The 18888-nt window shown below is 38.9% G+C and overlaps 2 protein-coding genes across 8 annotated transcripts; both read left to right on the forward strand.

Moving 5' to 3' along the window:
• Positions 1–492: 492 nt before the first annotated feature.
• Positions 493–10264, forward strand: LOC105058938 (uncharacterized). 5 transcript variants are annotated; one of them, XR_003798338.2, is made up of 11 exons: positions 493–1715; positions 2066–2307; positions 4148–4166; positions 6292–6497; positions 6903–7012; positions 7094–7192; positions 7916–8366; positions 8466–8572; positions 9370–9560; positions 9795–9913; positions 10073–10264. XR_003798338.2 is itself a non-coding variant. In XM_010942024.4 (9 exons), exons 1-8 carry the CDS (start codon positions 904–906, stop codon positions 8552–8554), a joined length of 2028 nt encoding a protein of 675 aa, XP_010940326.1. In that variant the 5' UTR covers positions 494–903; the 3' UTR covers positions 8555–8572; positions 9795–10170. The 5 variants fall into 5 exon arrangements, 1 of the variants encoding a protein (XP_010940326.1); XR_834197.4 differs by having other exon boundaries at positions 9795–10170; XR_834196.4 differs by lacking the exon at positions 9370–9560 and having other exon boundaries at positions 494–1715.
• On the forward strand, positions 9795–17841 carry LOC105058937 (delta(24)-sterol reductase). 3 transcript variants are annotated; one of them, NM_001303584.1, is given in 6 exon segments: positions 11984–12065; positions 15500–15955; positions 15958–15964; positions 15967–15996; positions 15999–16754; positions 17193–17793. In NM_001303584.1, coding segments are annotated over 5 exon segments (1677 nt in total). In that variant the 5' UTR covers positions 11984–12065; positions 15500–15515; the 3' UTR covers positions 17637–17793.
• Positions 17842–18888: the final 1047 nt, after the last annotated feature.

Consider the following 18888-nt stretch of genomic DNA (forward strand, 5'->3'; position numbering starts at 1 on the left):
TTTAGATGATTGGACTTAAAATTTCGGATTGAAACAGAACAATCATCAAAAAAACATACGGTGTTATATCTATATTTACATGTATCTAGGACTATCTTTTGGATAGATAGCTCTATATATATATATATATATATATATATATATATATATATATATATTGTAGTTTCTACTTCAATGAATAAATTAATTTTTTTATAAATTAAATCAATAAAATTAATTAAATAATAAATATAAAATAAAAAAAAAACTCAATCCATCCAACATGATGCATCTACCAATCCAATTTCCAAATCCTATGCGGAACACATTTTTATAATCGTTGCGCCGACAGCCCAATTTAACCAGACAACCTACCTTTCAGTTTCTGCACGAGCCGTAACGCTAGAACCTAACCCCACCCGGGCCGCGTCCACTCACCGACCGCGCCGGGGGCACTTTACCCCCCTCTAACGTTCACGTGCGTTCCAGGCTATCATCCACGCGTCCCGCACACAAAAGACGGCCGGGCGACTGGGCGAGCGCTCTCCCTCTTTCCATATCTTTTTCCCAAGCAGAAAGGAGTCCCGCCCTCCCGCTCGCTTCCGTCCTCCTCTCCATCGAAACCCCACCGACCGAACCTTCGTCCTGATCCGAGCTTTCTGAATCATTCCACCATCGTCGTCTCGATTTCTCCAAGGTTTCCGCTTTCAGCGGTATTGGTCTGGTGTCCATGGAGGTTTCCGCGACTGCGGAACCCCTAATACCACAGGCTCTGGAGATTGCGGCCTCTATAGAGGAAAATTCGCTTGAGTTCGAGCTTCTCTAGCCGGGGGCGTTCTGGCTTGGAATCTATGTTTTCGGTTGGTGCTGATGTGAATTGCGCCGCCCAACGTTGGATTGGGGCTGGCGTTTCTTGTTCCTGGAATGTTGGTGGCGCGGGATTCTTCTGGGTTAGCTCTATCGGAGGTTGGTTGGCGTTCCCCTCTTGTTTGCCCTGGCAAATTAGGAGGTGGAGGCATCGGGTATAGGAGAAGGAGAAGAAAAAGATTGAGTTTTGGATTTGGTTTGGGTGAGTTTCGGAGGAGTGGATGGCAATGCGAGGCGTGCATATCTCCAGCTGAGAATAAAAATTCAAATTTAGACATTAAGTTCTTGAAATCTACCAAGAAAAGTGCGAGAGCTCAGAAGCAAATTGTCACGAAACAGTTCTCTAATGAACTGGATTACGAGGATTCTGAGCGGATGCAGATGGCATCCAGCTTCACAAACTACCAAGAAGATCCATTGGTGGATAAATTGAGGACTCAGCTCGGAGTGATACATCCCATCCCATCTCCTCCCATCAACAGGAGCATTGTCGGCTTCTTTGTATTCTTCTTCTTTGTTGGAGTTATCTTTGACAAGATTTGGACGTTTAGGAAGAGGAATAAATCAAGCCAGGATGTACGGAATGGTACGTGGCCTCAGGTGCCGACTAGCTTCTCTCTGTTTCTGGAGAAAGATCTTCAGAGGAAAGAGTCTGTTGAGTGGGTCAACATGGTCTTGGGGAAGTTATGGAAGGTGTACAGGTCTGGACTTGAAAATTGGATCATTGGATTGGTCCAGCCAGTAATAGACGACCTCAGGAAGCCTGATTATGTGCAGAGGGTCGAAATTAAGCAGTTCTCACTGGGGGATGAACCATTGTCCGTTAGGAATGTTGAACGGAGGACTTCTCGCCGTGTTAATGACTTGCAGTAAGTTTTTCTTTGTTTCGTAAACCATAAGTTCTGCTGGCAGGTGAGCATGTCAGTTTAATATGACCTATTACTGAATATCTGTTGTCTTTCTAAATATTGAATCCTGCCTCATATTATCTAGCTAAATTTTGATTCCTTCTATTATGTCAAGTCATGTTACTAGTCATATTCTATCTGGTACATGCATCTAGAGTCTCAAATTTTAATAAAATTCTTGGCTAATGTTCCTCCTACATGCTTCCATTGAAATTTTAAACAATTATTTATTTAAGAAAACAACCCCGTCAAGGGGAAAAATTTGTACTGCATTGATCTGATTTTGTTTTGGTACTTTTCTCCTGTGTCAGGTATCAGATTGGCCTTCGTTATACAGGGGGTGCTCGCATGTTGTTGTCCCTATCCTTAAAATTTGGTATTGTCCCCATAGTTGTACCTGTTGGAGTTCGTGATTTTGATATTGATGGGGAGCTTTGGGTTAAGCTAAGATTAATACCAACAGAGCCTTGGGTGGGTGCAGCATCATGGGCTTTTGTCTCCCTTCCAAAGATTAAATTTGTACTGTCACCATTCCGTTTGTTCAACCTTATGGGTATGTGTTAATTTTCTTATTACCACATCTTATTTTCATACATTCATTATTTTTAGTATAGATTTTATTTTTTTCATTAAACAATTAGGACTTTGAAATATTGTTCTTCAATATGCCAGATAGTAAGTTAATAACCAGAAGGTATATTGCATATGTTCACTCATTGTTTAATGCATGGGCATTGAATTGAAACATTTTCAGGCATCATCTTGTACATAATTTCCTTATGCGCTCATTATTGTCTGCTTCAATTAATTATATGGTGAGGCATTATTTGTTAATGGCAAGTAATATCCAGAAAGTTGGGATGTCACATGGAACCTGGATGTTTCGTTCTGATGTCAATTGGTCACTTTGAACTTGTGACAGGAGATAGTTTTTTGGGCTACTGACAACTATCAAAAGGCAAGACAATATAAAGAGGAGGGGGAGAGAGCGAGAGAATGGAAGGAGAAACATAACTTGTCAAATGGAGCAGGGAATAAAGAAGAAGAATGGAATTAATCTAAATTTTGAGTGGCGTGAACGGTTGTAATCCATAATAATTATGCATAACACCTTTAGTTAGTGAAATTGGGAATTGCAAAGGCAGCTTGTGTAGATAACAATTAACCCACAATGTTTTGCATAGCAAGTTCATGAGATTTATTGGAATTAGTATTGTCTAATGTTGTGCTTTCCAAGATTTGTAACGCCCATGTGAGAATGTATAGTAGGCTGCATTTTGAGAGGCCTTTAGCTGCTTGAGAAAATGACCGTTATAAAAGCTTGACTAGTTTTCAACATGTCAAATGCACATGGCTTGGGGAGTGGAGTGGAAAAGAAAGAAAAAAATAGGATGGTGACACGGAAGCCACAACTTGCTCTGGGAAAGGAGAAAGACAGAGCCACTCTTGGAAAAGTTAAAAATAGAAAGGAAGGCAGAGCCGAAGTTGGTGGATGGAGATGCACCACCCAGAGTTTGCATTTTATATACAGAAGATGATGATATCAGGAAGTTGAAGATTTTCTTCAGGATTGATTCACACTTACAATGAAGATAACAGATAGGACATAGATAGAGATTGTGATTTGATATGGCTTCTTATTCTTTGGAATAATCTACATTAGTTTGATCAATTAGTAAAATAACTGATTGGTCTGACGCAAATTTTAAACACAAGAGACAACCATTATTGGTCATCCCCATAAGGTTGCCATCACCATACAACAATTTAAGGATTTTTTTGAATGGTAATCTGTGGAAGACTGTAGCAAATCCACTGTTTTGGGAAGGTGGTAGGCATAGTTTGCTGATTGTGAAGCTGAGGTAGCATATGTAGTCTGTGGTTCTATATTTTTATTCATAGTTGTTTTTCACCAATGAAGCACAAGGGAACTATATCATTGTCTCTAAAAGAACTTATGAAGTGCCCCTCAAGAGAGTGCATACCCAATATTATAATGGAAGTTGATTTTGGTGTTTCCTAGCCTTCACAATTTTGCTGATTATTTTTGTGCATCTGACTGCTAAGTGAAGAGGATAGGTAGAGAAACTGAGATTCTCTGCATGGACTAGTTATACTTTGCATCAGACTGTTGCCTTAGTATTTGAAAACCCTTTTCAGTATTTCTTCATCATCACAATTTTTTGGTCTAGTTAAATGATGCTAGGCATCACACTGCTATATGCTATTTATTCTGATACATCTTTAGTCTAGGTGCTTGAAATGTCTATGTGTGGATATTTATATTGCACAATTACTTTGATGTGTTACTAATGGCAGTTTAAATGTTCTTTTGATGCGTTACTAATGGTAGCTTAAATGTTCTTTGCATGGAATCGGCAACTCTCCACCAGCAATTCCTGTTCTATCAATGTGAGTAAAGTCATCCTTGTTCTCTCTCTCTCTGTCTGTCTCTAACTCATTTGCAAATTTGTTACTGCATGGCAATGTTGCTATGATTATTATTTTTATTTTTATAAGTGTTATGCAGAAATGTGCATGGCCTCAATAAACTTGTGAAACTAGAAGTGGATAAAGCATTTTTATTTTTATAAGAACATTTACATTTAATGCATATCTAAAATGGTAAAAGAAATTTGATTTCAACATTATCAGCACGTTAAGTATGTCACCATCCTGTGTCTGTGTGATACCAACTCGTGTTTTTAAAGTTATGTTGCCGATCAAGTTTGAACAGGGCTCAGGAAATCTATCATAACTTAAAAGTGTGTCAAGGGATTTTATTGTCATCTTGATGACTCATTTGTTTCACTTATATATTGGCATAACACATGGTAGTCCCAATATGAGCATATCTATTTGCCGTGTCTGCCATCTTATCTATGTTCTTTGTTTTCTGGATTTGCCATTCAACATATATGAAACATGTTGTATCTTAATTTGTCTTTGTGGCCAAGCTTCTTACATGGTTGCTGTCTCTTAATACACATTAAGAAACAAGTTCTATATGAAATGTTTTGGTTTCAATATCTAAATTTGTGTTTGCAGCCATGCTTCTTACATGGTCGTTGTCTCTTAATACACATTAAGAAACAATTTCTATATGAAGTGTTTGTTTCAAATGCAACTCACAAAGGCACAGTTTTAACTTTCAACCCAGCTAAAGATTTCAGCCCATTGCCCTACATGAGAAATCCCTTGAATTGTTTTATATCCTAAATACTTCTTTCAGGACATGACATACTCTGTGACTTGCACACCTAATTTTGTTGGTGAGAATGGTGACTATAGTATGATAGGTGAATGTAGAGACCACAAATCAAGGATTGGTGACTTGGAATTGGATCCCATACCGGCCAGCTGGCGGTATAAGTCGATACGCTCCCATACCGGACCATACCTGGCCCAAACTAATATGGAAACAAGGATGAATTGGGGAGAAAAAGAGAGAAAGAGAGAGGAGAGGAGGGAGAGGGAGGGAAGGAAAAGGAGGCCGGTGGAGATACCTACACTAGCCATCGGAGGGTTATAGAGGCTGCCGGAGGGCCACCGAGGCCTCCCGGGCTCCGCGGTTCTCCACGAGAGAAAATGAGAAGAGAGAGAGGGAAAGTGAGGGGAGAGGACGGAGGGGATGCGGCGGGGAAGCCCCTGTTTTGAACCAGTGGCGTTGTGGGAGTGTTTTGGGCCGTCCAGCCATCCAATGATCCAACAGTCTCTCCGCCGCCTTCTCCTCCCTCCTCTCCCCTCCCTTCCCCCCCCTCTCTGTCTCTCTCTTCTCGCATCCCTCAAAGGACCGTGAAGATCTGGAGGCTCGGTGGCCCTCCAGCGGCCTTGGTGGGCCACCGCCAGCCTTTCTCTCTCCTTCCCTCCCTCCTCTCTCTCTTCCTCTCTTTCCTTCTCCCTTACTCGGTTTTTGCCAGCATTCCGAATTAAATGTCTGAACTGCATCGGTTAGCCGCTGGTACTGTTTGGCACGTCTCGAACCCCTCGGTTCGGGCCGGTTTGGCGAATCCTGCTAGGAATGGCATCTTGTATGAGTAGCAAAGCACATACATCTTCAATATGGATTTATATGAGTTGTTCAAAAGTGTGGTATGTATGGTGCTGCATTGATATATGTGATCTAGCTCCTAAAAACACATGTTCAAAATTTTTTAAGTATGTTCTATAATAGCTGGGACGTACCCTTGATAATTGATTATTACTAGTGTCCGAACCTTTTATCCCTTTCCTATTTTATTTGCCTGCTATGGTGTTTCATCTTTTGACTCATCTAGCCCTCATTGTCTTTGAGTGCATTTTCATATTTTTGTTTTCAACAGAAAAAGAATCTTATGTTTTATCAAGTGCTGTGCTTTACGTTTTCCGCTATGCTGTGCTTTCACCCATTATGCAAATATGATGAGTCTTTTCTCTTTATGAAGTTTGCAGCCAAAACTGATATTTGTTGATTATTCATGCAGTTATATGATGGATGTATTGCTTTGGTTTGTAATGCTCTGTTCTGAGCTAAAATCTTTAATTTTCTTCTTTCTAGGTTCCTGACGAAGCTTCTAACTGAAGATTTGCCTCGACTTTTTGTGCGTCCAAAAAAAATTGTCCTTGACTTTCAGAAAGGAAAAGCACTGGGCCCTGTTTCACATGATTTTAAAGCTGACACAATTCAGGAAGGAAATAAAGATTTTGTTGGAGAGTTATCAGTGACTCTAGTTGATGCTCAGAAACTTGCTTATGTCATATTTGGTACCTGTTCTTACCTTTTCTCTTGAGTTTCCTGGCCATTGATTTTCTGTTGCATGTAAAAGAAGGCCTGACTCTTTTGGTTTTATAAGCCCTTCCTTTTATATTTCAACTAAACAATGCAGTATTTATGTCAGTTTCTGACATTTAGCCTTTTTTTTTTTGGTTGACCTGCTGAATGTGATTCTGATTCTGGGCATCTCTACAGGAAGTTAGTGCATACCTATAGTTCTTTTATTTTGTTAGTTTCAGGAAGCATGCATTGTCAGGTGGAATCATGTTTTCAGATGTAACTTTGTTTTAAAATGGTTTATATTTTTTGCTTTGTATTCATTTTTTTTATTTTATATTCATTTTTTTTATTTTATATTTTAGCAAAATTTGATTTACCCATGCATGTATGAGCAGGGAAGACAGATCCATATGTTGTTTTAAGTTTGGGCAATCAGGTGATTCGAAGTAAGAAAAATAGCCAGACAACAGTCATTGGGCCACCTGGAGAGCCCATCTGGAATCAGGTAAAAAGCCTTATTTTATTGTAAGCATTTTTCAGTCAAGTGCTGAACTTTAAGTTGATGTATATTTTGGCATGTGGACAGGATTTTCATATGCTTGTTGTGAACCCTAGGAAGCAGAAATTATATATTGAAGTAAAGGACTTCTTTGGTTTCATGGATTTCACTATTGGCGCAGGCGAGGTAAAGTATTGCTATGTTGAATAGTTGATCCATGCAGAAGTGGTTAATTAGAAACTTTGACCATGTATCATTCACATTATTATCCATGCTTAATACATTTGTAACAACACCCTCAACAAATGTCACATAAAACCATTTTTGGATCTTGAATCTAATAAATCGTATGAGATGTGTTGTCCTGTAACATAAGATTAAGATTCTCAAGTGAAGATGCTTCCATTAGTTGCTGGCTTCAGAAGTTCTAATGTAATATTTTTATTTGAGAATGCTTACCATGTATTTGAGCAACTTATTGTAAACTTTGCATTTGAATCTTACCTTAACTTCCTCACTCTTATTTGTCCAAGATTGTCATGTGGAACACTGTCAATTGTTGTCATCTATAAGATACTCTCTCAAAATAATAATATGGATGGTTTATATCATGGTTGTCTGCATATGATATTCATTGGCTTGGAGAAAGCTTATGTTAACCAAGAAAGGCAAGTTGGTGGCTTTAAGAAGGAAAAATGTGCAATTAAAGGGTACTTTGAAATCATCAAGGGCATGCATGATGGGAAAGTGACAAGCATTTGGAGTAACTGTAAACTTGAATGGATAAGGCTGGGCCTGGAATCTATCGTTTAGGCTTTATGTTTATAATTTTTTTTCTTCAGTTTCATATTTAGGTATCTTGCTATTTGTTTGCAATTCATATTCATGATGACTTTCATTGTTTACTAGGTTGAGCTAGGATCTCTTCAAGATACAGTACCAACAGACAGAATTGTAGTTTTACAAGGAGGTTGGGGATTGTTTAGGAACCGATCTTCTGGGGAAATACTATTACGCCTCACATACAAGGCATATGTTGAGGATGAAGAAGATGATGGTGTAGAAATAGAATATGTAGATGGTGATGCATCTGATGATGAGATACTAGACTATGAACATGCAAATGGCACATCTGGACAAAGTAAAAATGACCCTGATGAAAAAGAAAGAGAATCATTTATGGATGTCCTAGCAGCTCTGCTTGTAAGTGAGGAATTTCAAGGCATAGTGGCATCTGAAACAGGAATTCCAAAAATTTCTGAGGAGCCCAGTTATCCAGAATCAACGATATCAAGAGCCCGTGGTTGTAATGATGAGACCTCACCTCTTGAACCTGATAGTGTTTCAAGTGGTGTCAGAGGTAATGCCAATTTTTTTCCTGATTCTAGTTATGTGCATCAAACAGCAAACTTCATAAAACTTTTATCATTGTGATTAAACTTTTGTTTTATTTTTGCAGAGTCGACATTAGTATGGCTTGCTGTGATAACAAGTATAGCTGTGCTGATTTCTATTAATGTTGGTGGTTCGAGTTTCTTCAATCCATGATTTCATTCAAAAATACCTGTGAGCAGCTGAAACATCCTATTTGATCAAATCAAGAACTTCTTAGAAACTCATCTTCTGGAACCTTCTTACACTTTAAAATCCTGAGGAAGCTATCTTTGCCTACCTGCTCTTTATACATCGTAAAAACTATATCACAACTTTAAAGGCTACATTTTATTTTTGTGATGAGCCATGCTTTTTTTAACCTAAGGAAATAAAGTTTAACAACTACTCACAAGAGTATCCAGCCAGGCTTTTTGAATCTATATATGCTGGAAACTGTGTTGCTACTGGCTACTTTTCCGAGGGTGAATGCCATATATATTTTCCTTGTTGAAAGTTGTCGATAAACTTGTTGATTTGATTTTTGGTTTTTATCGGCAAACTCCCTTTTAAATCCTTTCTGCACATTTGACGTGAAAGTTATGCAGCACCCTTGAGGTATTCTAAATATTGTCTGAGGAGATGACAATTTACTTGTTTTCCATGATGTTCATGCCCCCATTTTTTCAAGAAATGTTTTCTTTGCTCAGCCTCTTACTATTATTCAGATGTATTAACTGGACCCTGATGCCTATCCACATGGTTCAATCTTAAATATGAGCAGTCCCACTTCGGATGTTTCTTGAAGAAGTTTCTTCTAATGTTTCTTTTTCTTATTCAAATAATTATACTGCAGGTTCTTGGGCTTAATTCAATGATCTGCTATAATTAATCATTTAACTGTAATACAGTACATTGCACAGAATCTCTGGTTATTGAATGTCATAACATAAATGCACACCAAGGATCTGAAATTTGGGTTGCTCGCACAGGTGGAGGAAAATCCCTGTACCAGCTTTGCTTGTATAAATCTTGTAAAATATATGTGGGAAAAATAAAGTTTTCTAGCTATTACTTGAGGATGGCTTCAGCAGTACCCGGCATCTGATCTATTAGCTTTTCAAGGCTCTGGTGATTGAGAAGAATGGGATCTTTTTATTATTTTTTGGTTCGCAGCTGATGGGTGAATTACTTTAATCTACTTTTAGAAGCTTGCACTTATAGTTATAGTCGGCTAGATCTAAGTTTGTTCGTGTGTTTTTGTTTTTTCCGTTTTTTTTTTTTTGTTTCTTTTTCCCTTTCTTTTTTTCAGTTCTGCATTTTGTTTGAATTTGCTGACCCTCCTTTAAGGACAATAAATTTAAATTATTCCCGAAAATGGGACGACATTTAATGAAAAGTCTTGTTCTTTTTGCAGGCCCGGCAATAACATTTCAGGGTAGAGTGATAATCAAGTAATACAATTTTTTCTTGTGACTGCTATCTGTCTTCCTTTCTGGTGTAAATTCAGCTTACGAGCAGAGGAACATGCTTGAGGTGGCACCCTTCCCCCGGCTTATTTTTCCCTGATGTTTATAATTTTGTTATCCATACCTCATGTCCATATGCCATAGCAATTGTATTTCTGAATTTTCTCAGCTCTGTCAATGCTTAACAGAAAAAGCATTAGTTTATGGTTGGTTTTTTTTTGTGCAGAAATCTGGGCAATAAATTCTGTCGATAATTTATGTTCTTTGACTTCTCTGACATTCCATTCTGAAATGTAAGCATGCATCTATATTCTCTCTGCTTGCGATGTATCTCTAGTCCGGCTAAAACTTATGATACCTACTCAGTAGGTTGATCTTTTCTACGGATGATGAATCAAATGGTTGAAATCTGGAAGGACATCTGTTATCTCTATTTTTAAGATTATTTCGGTCATGTTTTACATGTTAACCCCCTTGGAAAAGGAGTTAGTGATTCAAAGTCTAGGATGGGTTATCCAAACTCAAGATTAAAAAAAAAAAAAAATCAAGATCCAAACAATTGAAGAATACCATGAAAATACTCAGAAATCAAAATTTATATATTTTAGTGGCCTCTGTCTGTCAAATCTAATCATTAAGTATCAAATGGATGATTTAATTTGATGAAAATACAATAAATTTAGGTCCCCGTATGTTCTAAAATACGAACATTGTCATCAACAAAATAAATTTTTAATCTATATGTTCTATCGTATATTTTAGTATATTAATATAATTGATACTATTTATTTTTGTACAAATTTAATATTTTGGATAGAAATCATCAAAATATATAAATTCTGATCATCATATTTAACGGTTTGAATTTTTAAGTTGGACAGCGTGCCGTTGATTTTAAAATCGTGTGCTAATATATATATATATATATATATATATATATATATATATATATATATATATATATTATAAAAGGTGTGTATGTGAGTTTGGTTATGGTGCGGGGTGTAAAGAAAGTCCAATAGCTCACTTACGTGTTTTAGCCGACGTGCACGTGCGAAGCACGTTGAGACGGATCATAGCTGGTTGTTTTTGATGAAAAGGGAGGGAGAATCCGTTCAAATTTATTTAAAAAACATAAAAGGGCACAGAGAGGTTAGAGGGATCATTGCTGGTATTGTAATAAATAAAAATAAACAAATAAATAAATAAGTAAATAAAGGAATAAGCACCGTCGCCATTCGATATTAAAATGCCAGAGGGAGAGTTTGTTCCCCGCTCGCCAATACAACCGGCGCAGAACTGGAAGGTTGTCACCACCGTCCGATCCCATCCGATTCCATTTGAACGAACCCGATGTTGACGAACCATATCGATTCACGCCCGAGGCCAGCAAATACGACAAACTATATCTCACATAAATCCAAGTCCCATTTGTGTATCACCCGCCAAACGCCTTACATGGAGCTTCACCAAAAAAACCAAAAAAAAAAAAAAGAAAAAGAAAGAATGAGCCTAATGTAACAAATAGAAGCCAGAAGTCGGCTATCCGATCAAGACTCGACGGCCGAGATTCCGCCGCTCAGCTTTTGGCCTGGAGTACACCGGATCCCACGCTGCTCCAATGGAGGGGCATCCCGGTAAATTCATCCTAAACTCGGCCTATTTTCGCTGTTATCTAAAACCCCGCTCTTTAGTCTTCCACTACTTCGAAGTCCAAAGTCGGAGACATCATCGAGGCGAGAGAGGAGGGGAGGGGAGGTCGGGAGAGAGCAAGAAGCTCTCTCGCGTTGTGATTACCGTTGAGGTGCGAATCGGAACGTTAATTTGATTCTTTGATGGTGGATTGTGAACTCTGGACTCTATTTTGCTCTGAAAAACAGCAGGATTTTTGTTGATTTTTTTTTTTGATATTTTTTGGGTGGAGGGAGAAAAAATCATTCATTGTTTCCAGGATCTCGAACAGTCGGGATTTCCGATCCTGTTTGCTTCTTTCTTTCTTCTTTCTTTTTTATCGAATCACGTGGTTATCTGAGTTTTGCTCGGATTCTTGGGAATCTTTACTCCCTGGTCGCTCTTAGATCTCGCCTTTTGCTGTGTCCCAACATTAATATATAGCTGGGAAGTAGCGTTCAGATCTGATCCACTTTTCTTCTCCCTGCCTTTCCGCAAGGCGCTGCCGGAGCCCTTTCCGGCTCGGTCCTGAGTTACATTCTCTAGAGGTAATCGTTATCCGCGCCCCTTCCCCTGCTATTTTATAGATTCTTCCAGTTCTGGTTCTTTCCGTTCGGTGATCTCAGTAGTTTGATACGTGATATTAGTGTTCTGTGTTTGTTTTCTGGATCTTTTAGTTAAAGTTGTTCTTTTGAGCTGATCTGCTACTTGTCTATAGGATTAGTTTTGAGACATTCTTTGGCGTGAAAGCTATATCACTTCTTTGGACTTTGAGTGTAGGGAATGCAGCAGATCTGGGACTGTTAATGCTTCCTGTTTTGCTTTTCTGGCCATACTCGGGGTTTTCTCTGATTTTCTTCAGCTGATCCCTTTAGCTCAGCCTGAAGTTTTCTTTTGCTTTCTTTGTAGATTGAGAACAGTACTGTTGTTTGTTTCCATTCTCCTCTGTTGAGTATAATACCCTGTTTCCTTTTGGTGTTGTATATTTCCCTTGGCTTTTTTTCTTGATAGTACCCATGGAATTTTGTGTCTTATTACGTCTACGAGTATTCCGAGTCATGGGCTTAGCAATCCCCTATGTTTGATTTTAATCTCCTTCTGAGATATTGGTCACTAATTGCTGGCTTCCTATTTTAGGTACGGATTCCGTTCTTTCTCTATGATAATTGGATGTATATGCCTTAGTGTGTATGAGTGGTCCTTCTATGTACATTTTTATTTTATTGTGCCCGCATTTAAGGTAATCCGGACCACTGGTTTTCTATTACACGGTGGATCGGAGTCATGTTCATCTTCTGGGGAATGATCCGTACTGCCAATCATGCTGTTTTCTTTTGCTCTTTTGGTTCATCTTCTGGGGAATGATCCGGACCACTTATTTTCAGTTAGAACTGTATCAAATGGGATATCCCCGGCTTCTTTATATCACACATTTAGTTAAAAATCATATGTTATTAGGGTGAGCAATTGCTGCGGCTTTCATATCTCTGTGCTACTGTAATCTGTGTATTTACTGCAAAAAGTAGTTGATTCACTGTTTTTTGACTAGTGGCGTATAAGTAGATCCTTCTGGATTAGTCTTGCAACTTAGATTGGTTTAGTGAAGTGGTATCACTTCTTGATTATAGTTGATATTCTTGGATTAGCTCATGTAACATGTCCTTTGTTTTTTGGGGGGGTAAGATGTAACATGTCCTTGATGTGGATTTGTTTTAGTAAATGTAACATGAACTTCACATGGACATGGACAGTGTTGTTGGTTCATTGTAGAGTCTGCAATCCTGTCTTTGCATTAGATTGGTTCTGGGTAGGCCTACATATTCTTTTTTCCTCATCAATGTTGATATATACACATTGTGGGTGAGTGCATCAACCTTTCTATTGGACATTGCTATGTTCTTTACATGTGCATAGGATGTGGGTGTTTGATCGGTCGCTTGGCTTTCCATTGTAAAGCCATCTTTTCTGCTTGTTTTATTGTCATACAAATTAAAGTGTTGCTGGATGTGGCACGATGCATTGGCACGGGGTAAATATGATGCCAGATAGGGCAGTTGCATTAAAATTTCCATGAGTATAATTAGAGTATAGCTCTGTTCCTTTCTAGTTGGGAATTGTTGCGGCGGTTCATATCATAATATTTCCTTTTCATTGATTTTAAGCTGATGTTTCCTTGTGATTAGTTGAGAATAAAATAACAATTAGGTTGCTCTTCCACTTGCTGGGAAAGCTTTCATTGATCATTCTTGATGATTCTATGTATCTAGTAATTTGACCCTTTCTATTCTTATTTTAAGAATATTTATTTCTCAGGAATTTGTTTATTTTATGTCCTAGCATCATCTGATATGTAGTGTAGCATTCCAGGCTTGTATGGGCAGAATGTAATGCACCCTGCTAGTTAATATTGATTTTAAGCAACACCTGAACAATCTATGGCTCCATAGAAGCTTCAGATGGTTCATATTCATGAACTCACAGCTACCAAATGTGTAGTATGTGGCTCTTCTACTTTGGATGGCCAGTTTAGATGGTAAAGATATCATGGTTTGCAGCTTCATCTGTTCGCCTGGCAGTTTAGATGTAGCTTTTCTACTGTATCATGGTTTGCAGCTCACCTGGCAGTTTGGAAAATTTTCACTTCCCTTTGCCAGTCAATCTCAATATTGACCCTGCAGCTTGTATTCTAGAGAGCAAAACAAAAATCAAGAGGCATATCTGGGGTTTTAGCTTGCAACTGGATTGAAATTTTCCATCATTTTTTTTTCTTTATCCTAAGTTCTTGTCACTTCAAACTTTACTGTCCTCCACACCATCATGTTTTTTTTTTTACTTTTTTTTTTCCTATTCTTGGAATATTGATTTTAAGTTTTTCTAGCTTCCTCTTGCATCTGGTTGTTATCATTATTTTTGGTTGTCCTTGTCCATGTTTTGAATCTGGAGATGCTAGATTGGACACTGATTTCCTTGAAATGAATCATTGCATTGATCCACCTAAGGCTTTTCTCATGCACCATATCCCCTGTACCCTACTTCCGATATTTGTAAGCAAAGATCTCATTTGATATATCATGGTTTAGATGGTGCATCAAAACCTTTGCCTTTTGCCCCGTCATTGCGTAAATTCAGTCTGATCTTGCATTAGATGGCCATGCTGCATGACAACCTATGTTGACCATCAAAATGTGTCACCTGATCTGAGTAAACTTTTAATTTTTCCAGAAATATCGCAGTATCAAAGCATTACTGCTACTTTTTTTGTTGTATGTCAGTGCAGTCCCATGTGCTTTGTCACCTTTTTCTTTCAAATTGTATCAAGGTGTTTTAATAATTTGGATCGATCTTTGCACTTGCCCTAAATGAGACAAATCTATCATTTGTTCCTCCCATACAGTTCTACTATATTGATGTGAGTCCAGCATCGTCTAAGAATATTTTATGAAATACTGATGAAGCAGTTGGTATCTTCTCTACCATTCTGATTGCTAATGCATCCAGTATTCTGTAGATAGAACCTTTCTTTCAGGTACTCTCTTCTGCTAACTGTGTATGGTTGTGGAAATCTTTACAGAATATCTGCTTGCTCGCGGTCAATTCTTGAATTTTTGAAACTTTCATGGAGTCTTGGTCAGGAGTGTTTTTTCCTAGGATATGCCTTTTGCTCCTATGCTCCTGAAGTGAAAACGAGCATAAAGTGCAATCCTGGCTATTAATGGTAGCGTATGTTTGGCTCTTTTAATAATTATATTGGATCTTTAACTTGTTCAATTACTTGAAGGTTTATAAGGCAACATCCTCTCTTTGAGTTTATCAAGTCTTCTCGTTTCTGTAGTTCTCAGAAGTTTGTTCACAGGTCAATGATCTAAAATTTCTGCATTAAGGAAATTACAGCGGTCATATTAAGCATGTAAATTTTGAACAGTGAAACAAATAAATAGTTCAATTTTTTTTTGTGACTATAATTATTTATTTTTCTTTTCAGCCTTCTGCTTTCAACCATGTCAGACCTACAAACTCCTCTGCGTCCTAAAAGGAAGAAGGATTGGGTGGATTACTTGGTCCACTTCCGATGGATAGTTGTTATCTTTGTTGTCCTTCCAATCTCGTTCACAATCTACTTTCTTACATATCTAGGAGATGTAAAATCCGCAATGAAATCCGAAAAGCGTCGTCAGAAGGAACATGAAGAGAATGTCAAAAAGGTTGTTAATCGCCTCAAGCAGAGGAATCCAAAGAAAGATGGTCTTGTGTGCACGGCAAGGAAGCCGTACATTGCTGTTGGCATGCGTAATGTTGATTACAAACGTGCAAGACATTTTGAGGTGGATCTTTCAGCATTTAGAAACATCCTTGAGATTGACAAAGAGAGAATGATTGCAAAAGTGGAGCCTCTTGTAAATATGGGTCAGATTACAAGAGCTACTGTTCCTATGAATCTTGCCCTTGCTGTTGTTGCAGAGCTTGATGATCTCACTGTTGGAGGATTAATTAATGGATATGGAATTGAGGGAAGCTCACACATCTATGGCCTTTTCTCTGATACAGTAGTTGCCTATGAAGTTGTGCTTGCAGATGGACGAGTGGTTAGGGCTACTAAAGATAATGAATACTCTGACCTTTTCTATGGGATTCCCTGGTCTCAAGGAACACTTGGACTATTGGTTTCTGCAGAGATTAAACTCATACCCATCAAAGAGTATATGAGGCTAACTTATGCTCCAGTGAGGGGCAATTTGAAGGAACTTGCGCAGGCTTATGCTGATTTTTTTGCACCTAGAGATGGGGACCAATCAAAAGTCCCAGACTTTGTTGAGGGAATGATTTACACGCCAACTGAAAGTGTCATGATGACTGGGAGATATGCTTCTAAGGAAGAGGCAAAGAAGAAAGGCAATGTCATCAACTGTGTTGGGTGGTGGTTTAAGCCATGGTTTTACCAGCATGCTCAGAAAGCACTTAAGAAAGGTGAATTTGTGGAATACATTCCCACCAGAGATTATTACCACAGGCACACAAGGTGCTTGTACTGGGAAGGAAAGCTGATCCTACCATTTGGGGACCAATGGTGGTTCAGGTGGTTTTTTGGGTGGCTGATGCCTCCAAAGGTTTCTCTGCTTAAGGCCACCCAAGGTGAAGCTATCAGGAATTATTACCATGACAAACATGTGATCCAGGATTTGCTGGTCCCTCTCTACAAAGTTGGGGATGCCCTTGAGTATGTGCACCAAGAAATGGAGGTAACTCTCTGTCCTTTGTATGACTGATTATATTAGCCTTGTATGCTGCCTAGTTTTTCTCTTCATGGGAACTTACAGTTGCAAGTCTTGATTGTTAACATCACATCAACTTGTTAGAACAGAAATATTGTTTGTTGAGTCCATTATCTCATAATTTTGGTCACCATATATGCTGTGTTAGATGTCACTTCTGGATTTGATTAGCCCTTGAATTTTTGTCCCAGCACTTCTCAATTACCATACCATTTCTCTATTATATGTCTTGATTATTTTGAAAAGGAGTTTTAGACTTGTGAAAGTAAAAAGCTATGGCATGCTGGCTCATTCAAAACTTGGTCGCCAGGTTTTACGTACTAATAGTTCTCTACATGTAGTAAATCAGTAGAAGCAAGCATTTTTTGCTTACGTGATGGTAGGGATTCTTTTGTTATCTTTCAGGTATATCCAATCTGGCTCTGCCCCCATCGTCTCTTCAAGCTCCCTGTGAAAGCTATGGTGTACCCCGAACCAGGCTTTGAGCTACACTACAGGCAGGGAGACACGAGCTATGCTCAAATGTTCACAGACATTGGTGTGTATTATGCTCCTGCAGCTGTCCTAAGGGGTGAGGAATTCAATGGCACCGAAGCTGTCCACCAACTTGAGGAATGGCTGACCCAAAATCATGGTTTCCAGCCACAGTATGCAGTTTCTGAGCTCACAGAGAAGAACTTCTGGAGGATGTTTGATGGGGCTCACTATGAGCATTGCCGCCGGAAGTATGGGGCCATTGGGACCTTTATGAGTGTCTACTACAAGTCCAAGAAAGGGAAGAAGACAGAGAAAGAGGTGCAGGAAGCTGAGGCGGCCATCCTTGAACCAGCCCATGCTGAAGAAGCTTGACCTGAGCAACTGTTTAGAATTTAGATTTGGTAGGAATTTGCCAATGGAGCGGAACCACTACCCCTCCTACGTTTGATGTTGTAATTTGGAGCAGTTTCTGTTTGTTTGTTAATCTTAATCTTCTTTCTAGCAATTGAACCTGGATTGAATTTAACTATTTGGATGTGATGCCAATGTTTAAGTGTTGTTTGATTTGCTCTTGCCAGTCCTCAGACTGTTCCCCATCGAAGTGTAAGTCCCTAAATGCTAATTTATTTATTAAGTAGCTGGAAAAGGTTAGATGATTGTTTTAACAATGATTATAATATATTGGTTTTAATCCCGTCCGCTGGCACTGGGAAACGGCAGCGGCAGTTTTTTGGCTGCTTTTGCATCCATCTTGCGTTTAAACCAGCAGTGGATGAAACATGGATGCCAGTAACTGGTCATCTCATGAAAAGGACAAAGAGAGCAGGTCATTAAAAGGGTGCGAGGAGGAGATTCTTGGATCCTGTCTCCAAGGGTGTCTGTTATGATAAAACTTAGTTTTCACAAGTCTCGGGTGCTCCATCTGTCCTTGGATTGTTTCCAACAGTTGCGTCTCTTGGCGTGATGCCATTCGTTCACTTAATTTCATTGGTTCCAACTGTTCTCGTCCGCAGGAACATGCGTGGAACAAATAATCACAGTGAAAAGGTACCCAGAGTGAAGGTCATTGGAAAAGAACAGAGAAAAATAGCCGTGAGTTGTTTTGAGAAACACTATTAGATGGCCATCTATCAATGTGAAATGGATTTTGAGCATGTCTTTACATGCCCAAACAAGGGTTTTGCTTGCGATTCTTTCAATTGCAAAGCTGGTGAATAAGCGCACATGGGTGGATCAAGGGCCTAATGACAAAATTTGATTCGTTGTAGATCTTGTGGACCTTGGAGATATGCTGTGCTGTCATGTGCATTGTGAAGACACTAGCGGTCAGAGTTGCAGGTTACAGGAAAAAAAGAGCCCTCTTGCAGTCCTTTACGATCATCATGCCTCTTGCAGTCCTTTATGATCATCATGTGAAAAAAATAGACCATGCCTCACTCTTGGAGGGCAGGCGCATGCGAGGTGTCCCAACTTTTTACTGACTGGCCCGCTCAAAGCATTATCGGGCAGTATGGAAAATATATAAGCATCTTTAGGGAAAGAAAAATATACACCAAAAAACTATTATGAAAAATTACTGCATTGACCTGTCATGGGGAGCATCTTATGGGTCTTGACCATCCCC

The sequence above is a fragment of the Elaeis guineensis genome, chromosome 16 (genome assembly GCF_000442705.2).
Source record: "Elaeis guineensis isolate ETL-2024a chromosome 16, EG11, whole genome shotgun sequence".
Taxonomy (NCBI): Eukaryota; Viridiplantae; Streptophyta; class Magnoliopsida; order Arecales; family Arecaceae; genus Elaeis; species Elaeis guineensis.

Excerpts from the sequence above, each read along its gene's own strand:
- LOC105058938 (XM_010942024.4), top strand. The coding sequence starts at position 904 with ATGTTGGTGGCGCGGGATTCTTCTGGGTTAGCTCTATCGGAGGTTGGT. Across the intron at positions 1,716-2,065 it reads CGCCGTGTTAATGACTTGCA|GTATCAGATTGGCCTTCGTT; the intron begins GTAAGTTTTTCT and ends CTCCTGTGTCAG. Across the intron at positions 8,367-8,465 it reads TGTTTCAAGTGGTGTCAGAG|AGTCGACATTAGTATGGCTT; the intron begins GTAATGCCAATT and ends TTATTTTTGCAG.
- LOC105058937 (XM_073249682.1), top strand. The coding sequence starts at position 15,516 with ATGTCAGACCTACAAACTCCTCTGCGTCCTAAAAGGAAGAAGGATTGG. Across the intron at positions 16,755-17,192 it reads ATGTGCACCAAGAAATGGAG|GTATATCCAATCTGGCTCTG; the intron begins GTAACTCTCTGT and ends GTTATCTTTCAG.